Raw genomic sequence first — 8,815 nt, 5'->3', positions numbered from 1 at the left:
TCAGGCTGGCAGGTAGAAGTGGTTAGGGGCAATCAGGCAGGTAGGCAGGCGAGCAGTTGGGAGCCAGCAGTCCTGGATTGTGAGAGGCATCCCAGATTGGAGAGGGTGCAGGCTGAGTTGAGGGACACTCCCCCACCCTTGTGCACGAATTTTGTGCACCGGGCCTCTAGCAATACTATATTAGGCTTTCACATGCATAATCTCACTTAATTTCATCCAAACCTCACAATTACCCTACATTTCAGAGAGGTTAACAGCCCTCCCAAATTCACACAGCTGGTAAGTCCTATTTGCAAATGAAAGACTGGCTGACTGTCTAGCCCAGAATACCTCATGTCCAAGGGGGCCACATGAGAAACCCTGAATAAGATCTCAGAAGGCACGAACAGTAACCTGGGGATGTCACTAGCTCTGAGCAGTGCAGCACTGGAGGAGAGACTGGAGAAATGAAGGAATGGTGATGTGTGCTCTGAGGTAAGTTTCAACTTTTTACTTTTGGACACTATGCAGCATATTTGAAGGGACAACTTGCATACATAAAAGCTAGGGTGGAAAATGTATTGAGGGAAGAAAGAAGAATTTATGCAACTAGTTTCTAAATAGAACTATGTACTCAATACCATCAGCAGCTTAATTAAGAAGAGATGATGATAAAGGAGCAGATTGTTTTTTTAAGGGAAAGTTTAAATATTTTTATAGATTTTTTTTAGAGAGAGGAAAGGGGAGGGAGAGAGAAACATCAATGTGAGAGCGAAATGTCGTTTGGCTGCCTTCTGCAGGCCCCCTATCAGGGACTGGGCAACCTTCAGGTGCCTGGAATGATGCCCAACCAACTGAGCCACACCGGGCAGGGCAATAAAGGGGCTGATTTTCAATGAAGAAGATCACTATTGGAAATCAGTTTCACGGATACATGTTCCGTGAAAACATAACTGTGGTGCTATCTTGTTTATAGAGAGCTTAACGTACTGGGAAAGATTTGTTCCACATTGTTGCATTTCAAGTCAGAAAAGTCTATAAAAATTTTTGTTAGATGAGCAATGAAGAGGCATTAACTATGTGTCACCAAAAGGCTTTCCCTGACCAAGTCATCCCCATCGCCCCCCAGGTTCTCTCTATTGCAAGGGCCTGTTCTGCTTTCTTCAGAGCACTGGGTACTACTTGAAATTATCTTAGTTTATAGACTACTTGGGTCTTATCCATGTCCTAGGATATAATCTCCACCGGAGCTGTCTGGCTCATCACTGCAGGCCCCATACCTACATCTGTGCTTGGCACGTTGTAGGAGCTTGTTGCAAATTGGTTCAAGAAACGGAGCGTGAGGAGCTGCCGCATGTCTGCCCGCCTGCAATGGATGATCGTGCGGAACTGCTCCAGCTTCCTGATCAGGAGGAACAAGCAGACGTACAGCACCGAACCCACTAACCTGAAGGCCCGCAACCCCGTTCGCTACTACGGGCTGATACACCGCAAGACGGTGGGCATGGCGCCGGCGCCCGACGGCAAAGGCGTGGTGGTCACCACGAAGCGGAGATCCGGCCAGCAAAAGCCGGCCACCTCCTCTGTGCGGACCACCAACAACAAGAACGCCCGGGTCACCCTGAGCGGCATCCCGCACGTGATCCGCAAGAACAAGTACTGCCCGGATCTGCGCATGGACGGCATCCGCAGGGCCAGCACCATCCTGCGCAGCCAGAAGCTGGTGAAGGTGAAGAGAAGCGGCCGCCCCACCAAGAGCTCCTGAGCGCCCTCCCCGCAAAGCAATAAAGATATCAGCCAGCTTTCCTGAAATGCAAGGAAGGAAGGAAGGAAGGAAGGAAGGAAGGAAGGAAGGAAGGAAGGAAGGAAGGAAGGAAGGAAGGAAGGAAGGAAGGGAGGGAGGGAGGGAGGGAGGGAAGGAGGGAGGGGAACGTCAAAGCACTTGCATTAGGGATTTTTGAAAATTATATCAGCTAAGTTTATTTTTGGATCTGGTAGTGGAAGAATAGTAGCTGTAGCTAAAAATGTTACCTCATTATTTGGATTTTTATTTACTACCCTGTATTTTTTTTAAATACTACCCTGAAATGCAGCATTTTTATCTTTCAAATTTTATAGATGATAAAACTGAGCACAGGGAGGTAACACACCAAAGTTTTCCATCAGGAAAGTGAGGGGATTGGGATTCAAACCGAAGCCATCTAATTCCAGAGTCTCCAGTCGCAATCATATTCTACTGGCTTGCTATTTCATATCAATGATGTACTAGCACATGGATATATTAGTAGTATTTCTCACTGGTTACCTTTTCCCTGCCTCTGCCAGAGCCTTAGCAGATATTTCTTGGCTCTTAACTTATTCTAATATCTCCATGTACACCACATTAAGAGCAAAAACACTTTCAGAGGGCTTGACCAATTTCCCTTGTAATGAAGTATTTACAACTTTAACTTTAACGTAGCATGCTCTTCGAGCTTGAGAGAAAGCAACATATAACTGACCATGTCCGAAAACGGGTTCAGGTAGGAATATTCCTACTCTGTCTAGAGTTTGTCCTTGTGATTTATTAATAGTCATCGCAAATGCTGGCATCACGGGAAACTGTCTTCGAATTAATTTAAGTGGGAGGCCAGTGTCAGACCAGGACAAATATTGCACATGTGCAAGTCAACGTTTATTTTTAAATTGCCAGTGCACATCATATGTACCAGCCAGCTGGTTGGTCAGACAGTCAGACGGACAGTCAGTCACTTAGCCTTTTATATAGAGAGATATATAGTTGAGTTTAGATGCAGACACTGAGCTCTCTGAAGGTTAAGTAGCACAGGTCAAAAGGCACACAGCCAGCAGGTAGAAGAACAGGGTTGAAATGCACATGGGTCATACTTGAGTCATGGGTCCATGTTCTTCCCCACTGTGCCACACTGGAAGAGCATACTTGGGCAAATCCTTCACCAGCCAGTGCCCATCTCACCTCAGACCCAGACCATTTCTCTCTCTCTCTCTTTTTTTATGTTTGTTCTTACTTAGTTACTTTTAGAAAATCTCGTTTTTGACTGGACTCAGACTTAGAGGCAGATGTTCTCAGAGTGGACAGCTATGGCTCTTGGCAATCTTTCCAAGAAAAATCCCTGGCATTTTTCTTTCGTCTCCTTCAGTCTTTTTTATTTTTATTTTTTTGTAATATATTTTTATTGCTTTCAGAGAGGAAGGGAGAGGAAGAGAGAGAGAAACATCAATGATGAGAGAGTATCATTGATCAGCTGTCTTATGCAGGCCCCACACTGGGATCAAGCCCCCAACCCAAGCATGTGCCCTTGACTGGAATCGAACCCGGGACCCTTTATTCGCAGGCCGACGCTCTACCCACTGAGCCAAACTGGCCAGGGCTTCTTCATTCTTTTAGCCTAAAGCAGTGGTTGGCAAACTCATTAGTCAACAGAGCGGCTCATGAGCCACATGTGGCTCGCGCGCGAGCCGCAGTTTGCCGAACACTGGCCTAAAGTTTAGCATATTCTGTGGCCTCTTCGTTTGCTTAGCATAGTGGTCGGCAAACTCATTAGTCAACAGAGCAGCAAACCGCGGCTCGCGAGCCGCATGTGGCTCGCGAGCCGCAGTTTGCCGACCACTGGCTTAGCACGTTTTTTCTTCAGAGCAATGCACTAACGTTTGGGTTGCAGGACCCATGGAGTAACAAGATGCTGAGTCTTGGGTAATTTGGTCCCAGGTTTCTTACCTTCTTTGTTTAGGGGCTTTCTCACAACATACTGGCGGACACTGTATTCTTCAGAAAGATTGAAAACTGCCAAGTCTGCTAGCCCTTTTGGGCCCCAAGTGATGAGGCACAATACTATCAGTGAGACCAGAAATATCCTTCTCTCCCCTTTTTACAACGACCAAGGTGAGAACACTGAGATTGGCATCCACAGTGCAGCCCTGAACAGACTTGCACTTTCTGTGTGTGGTCCTCCTTGGTCTGTAACAGGAATGCCCTTTCTCAGTAGCAGGCAGACACGGGCGTGGGTCAAACACCCTGCTTTCCTTCGCACCACTGATCCGAACCACATCCCCCTTCCACTCTTCACCCAGAGCGTCAGCAGCAACTTCGGGGCCACATGCATCTCATAAAAGGTATGAAGCTTGTGTTCAGCATCCACTTCAGTGAGGTTCTGGCAGCCAGTGGCTGGGAAAGAGATGTTCAGCTTCATCCTGCAGCTGCCAGCTGCCTCCGAGGCACCACAAAATAGAGACCCGGGCCATTTCTAAGCAGCTTGCCTTCAATGTGCAGAAGTCCCTCTGGGATTTCAGCGGTGAAACAGCTTTTCTTACCTAATCACAGATTGCCATGTGTTATTATTATTGTTGTTGTTATTATTATTATTATTATGCCTGAGTATTCAAGCAGGACAAACACAATGTTGCATAAATTGCTCTCTTTAATGTTTCCTTTTATATGCTTTTTACCTCCTTAGTGCTTTATACTTAACGTCATGATCTATTTCCCTCCAAATGTTCACAGTTGTGAATACCACTTACACCTTTAACATGTCAGTGGACGGCAGGGGAAAGCACTTCCCTGACAAAAGACTGCAGTGTCCCTGAACAGCAAACAGAACTCTCCCTGAAGGACTCAAGAGTCCCGAGAACACAGGCCCATTTTGTGCCCCGTAAAGCATCTGGAACAAGCTGGTGTTCAATAAATGCTAAATAGCGTACCCGTTGAATTTAAACTGTGATTCAGCATTTCAGGCTAATTTTATACCTTAACTGAATGGATGTCATTTTCATAACAGTACACAAAAAGGATTAAGACTGATACTTTGTAGATTGTATTTATAAGGTTTTGGAGCCCTCCCTCCCACCTCCCTCACTGTGGTATGTTTAAAGCATTATAGTATTACTATGTTATTTTCATTTTTTAATAAGAAAAGGAAATCAGAGAGACAGCAATTTCCCCAAGTAATCCAGAAATTGCAGATAGATTAACAGTTTCTGGCTTAGTCAACAGTGTTCTTATATCCCAACTCCGTTTTCAAGAGAAATGAACCTTTACTCATTCTTCACATCATTGGAGATATCACAATATTTAAGTACCTGGTCCAGGACAGCATAAGAGAATAGTTTGCATTAGTAGTAGTCAAACCAGATGATTTCTGGGGTTTCTTATACATTTGATATTACTTCAGGAGGAAAGCATTTAAAACTAACAGCAAATATATAATATAGATTAATATGTGTTCAAAGTGTTACCTATTTGTTATAAAATAGATGAACAATATAGAATGTGGAACACAGACTCAAATATTAGGTATCCACTGCCCTACTTAGTAGAATTCCCCACTACCATATCAGAGCCAGTTTCTCTGAAGAGCAATTCTTTTTCCCTCACTCTGGTCATTGCTTTGAGATAGGAACTGCCATCCTATATAATAAAAGGCTAATATGCAAATCGACTGAACAGTGGAATGACCAGTCACTATGACACACACTAACCACCAGGGAGCAGATGCTCAACACAGGAGCTGCCCCTGGTGATCAGTGCACTCACATGGGGGAACGCCGCTCAGCCAGAAGCCGGGCTCACGGCTGGTGAGCGCAGGGAGGTGGTGGGAGCCTCTCCAACCTCTGAAGCAGCGCTAAGGGGAGTGGGCCTAAACCGTGAATTGGACATCCCCCGAGGGTTCTTGGACTGCAAGAGGGTGCAGGCCGGGCTGAGGGACCCCCCCCCCCCCGCCCCCGCTGACCCCACCGAAATTCATGCACTGGGCCTCTAGTGTTCTTATATGACTCCACATTCCTGGCCATAGGATCAAGAAGAGGGCATGTGAACCAATGTGGGCAATGATAGTACCTCCATTCTTGGCCCCAGAAATTGGTGCAGCAATGGGCATGTGACCAAAACCAGGCCAATCAGAATCCTCCCCTGAGAGTTTTGCTAACTCAAAATGAGGGAAGAAGAACTTTCTTCTCAGATGCTATGAAGATGTCACCCTAGAATCTATGAGTAATGGTCATTCCCACTGAGTGAGAAAAGTAAGCCCACAGTTGAGGAATAAAGCTGAGTCCAGAAACAAAAATAGAAGAGAATTTTGATGGCATTTAGATCCTTGCATCTAGATATTCCTCAGGCTGGCTTCCCCATGCCCTTCCTATGTTTGGAAACACGATGTAATAAACCCCCTCCTTATTTATGCTAGCTCAAATAGAGTTGTTATTAATTTCACCAAAAAATATTTTGATGAATGTAATTAATGAACAAAGTTGAAAGTGGAATTCCCCAACTCCTTCATACGAGGTACTTGTTAAGGCTTCTGGCTATATCTGACAGAAACCTACTTTGATCCATCTTAAACAAATAGGAATATTTATTTGCTCACATAACCAAGCCGTTGGAAGGGCAAGTGTATGAGCTGGCCCTGAGGACTCTGGAAAGCAGACACTGGAGACTAGCTTTGTCTCATCCCCACTCTTTTGTGTATGTTCACTTCTTTCTCTCAGACTAAGTCCTTACCACTTGAAATAGAATTGGCCACCAGAAGCTCAAGAATCATTTTGTGACTGGAGAGGAAAGAGGTCTTTCTTCTCCTATTAAAGGAAGAAAAACTCTCAGAAAGCACCCTGACTAGTCTGGTGTGGGTAACAGCCAAATCTCTGAACTAATCCCTATGGCTAGGGCTCTTAGGTAGCAATCCCTGCAGTGAGAGAGAGAGATTGAAAAGATGGCAGAAGCTTCCATCTGGAACAATTGACAGACAGAGCAAGAGGACAAGAGATTTAACAGATAGAGACGGTTGCCGTTTCAAGAAGAAAGATAACCCTTTAAAGTAGATAATCAATTACTATCTCTGTGCCCTCTGTTAACAGTTTGGTTTATAACTTCCAGACTCTTTACTCTTTTTAAATATACACTGAGTGGCCAGATTATTATGATCTCTGAACACAGGCAGGCCGGTCAACTGCCCATGTCCCCTCCCCCTGGCCAGGCTGGCCAGTCCCCACCCATGCACCGGGCCTCTAATATATATATATACTGAATGGCCAGATTATTATGCATTCAGAGATCATAATAACCTGGCCACTCAGTGTGTGTGTGTGTGTGTATATATATATATATATATATATATATATATATATATATATATATATATGGCCCAGTACATGAAATTCATGCATAGGTGGGGTCCCTAGGCCTGGCGCTGAGCGTCTGCCCCCTGATGGTCAGTGCGCATCATAATGACCAGTTGTTCCACCGTTTGGTCAATTAGCATATTAGGCTTTTATTATATAGGATTTATTGATTTCAGTGAGAGAGATGGAAAGGCGAGATAGAAACATCAATGATAAGATATAATTATTGATTGGCTGCCTCCTGCACACCCCACACTGGGGGTGGAGCCTGCAACCCAGGCATGTGCCCTGACTGGGAATCGAACCATGACCTCCTGGTTCATAGGTAGATGCTCAACCACTGAGCCATGCCAGCTGGGCCATACTCTTTACACTTGTGAGAAAATATAGAAAAAAGGAAAAGTTCAATGTATTTGAGCATGCTGGATCCATCCCAATATTCAAAGCAAAGCATGGCTAAATTCTAGATTTCCCTGTGAAAATGAGATGTGCCATGCCTTATCTGGTGCTAATATAAAGGGACAACATGTTCCTGTTTCTATTAGGTGGCATTTTGCTTTCTTTCAGGACCAAGAGAAAACCAAAATTCCCCCCAAAGAAGTTGGGAGGTACAGGCATAACCCTGATGATTGGGGTTGAACTTCATGCCTAACTTCTGGCAGAGGACATCATCCTGAAAAGATATTACAAAGATAACCCTCAGATACAATTCTGAGATGACTTTGTCACATCTGCCACATTCCTTAGCATGTGTTGCTAGCACAGTTCTGGACACATAGTTTATTCTCAATGAATAGATGATTAACAGCCTTTGAACTGAAAATAGGTGGGTATTTTCATCAGACTTCTCCTGTTCATTGGGAGATATAAATCCATTTTACCTTTATGTGGATTTTTATATTTGAAGAGAAATTAATGCATTTGCATTTTGATACTGTTTAAAACGTTATCTGCAAGGCTCTGTGGTGTAAGGTTGGGTAGCTAACCTCTGAAAGGAGTCCCAGGGAATCTCACCGCCTTGGTGTTGATGCCATTGTGTTGTCTTCTCCACAATGAATCTAGGCTGATCTTTGTGACCAATAAAGCAAGAAATAATTATTTCTGAGGTGAGGTCACTCTTCACCTATGCCTTGTCCTCTTGTATTATTCACTCTGGGAGAAGGTGGACTCCAAGTTGGATATTTAAGTAGCTATGTGGAGCGGCATATGTGGAACGAAACTAAGATTTCCTTCCAACAGCCACCACCAACTTTCCAACCATGCGATTGGTTCATCTTGAGCCCCAGGGAAGCCTTTACATAATGTCACCCTCAGGAGACACCTGGGAGAACATCCTGAGAAGACCAAGCCTGAACTGCCCGGCCAAACCATTCCCTAATTCCTGGACTATGGATTGTGAGAAGTAACACAGGTTTGTTGTTGTTTTATGACACTAAAAGTTGGGGTAGGGGAGTATTCGTAACATGGCATAAATAACTAATACTAAGCTGACAAATATAAATTTAACAAATATATCTCAGTAAGCATAACAGCAACTTTTCCTTCTGAATTACTGAGTCAATTTTATGATGTCAAATTAGACCACATAACCACAAATGGAATATGTTTTCTGGTTCCTTCTTCCTGTTGAGTCTACTATTCTGAGAAGTGCATATCTCTAAAGCACTCTTTTTCTAATAATTACACATTTGTCTTCAGCCAATGAGAT

At 44.2% G+C, this 8,815-nt stretch overlaps 1 protein-coding gene and 1 pseudogene across 2 annotated transcripts; one reads left to right on the top strand and one right to left on the bottom strand.

Moving 5' to 3' along the window:
* Positions 1-1,333: 1,333 nt before the first annotated feature.
* On the top strand, positions 1,334-1,744 carry LOC308244681 (large ribosomal subunit protein eL28-like; the record flags this gene model as incomplete). Its single annotated transcript, XM_080660837.1, has 1 exon — positions 1,334-1,744. One exon carries the CDS (start codon positions 1,334-1,336, stop codon positions 1,742-1,744), a length of 411 nt encoding a protein of 136 aa, XP_080516963.1.
* A 1,897-nt stretch (positions 1,745-3,641) lies between these two features.
* On the bottom strand, positions 3,642-4,187 carry LOC308243854 (small ribosomal subunit protein eS6-like; annotated as a pseudogene). The gene has a single exon. The product of its transcript is annotated as a small ribosomal subunit protein eS6-like (transcript).
* Between the last annotated feature and the right edge of the window lie 4,628 nt (positions 4,188-8,815).

This window comes from Plecotus auritus (genome assembly GCF_963455305.1).
Source record: "Plecotus auritus genome assembly, chromosome: 3".
NCBI lineage: Eukaryota > Metazoa > Chordata > Mammalia > Chiroptera > Vespertilionidae > Plecotus > Plecotus auritus.
Note: the sequence above shows the minus strand (reverse complement) of the source record. Positions and strands in the feature narration are given on the sequence as shown.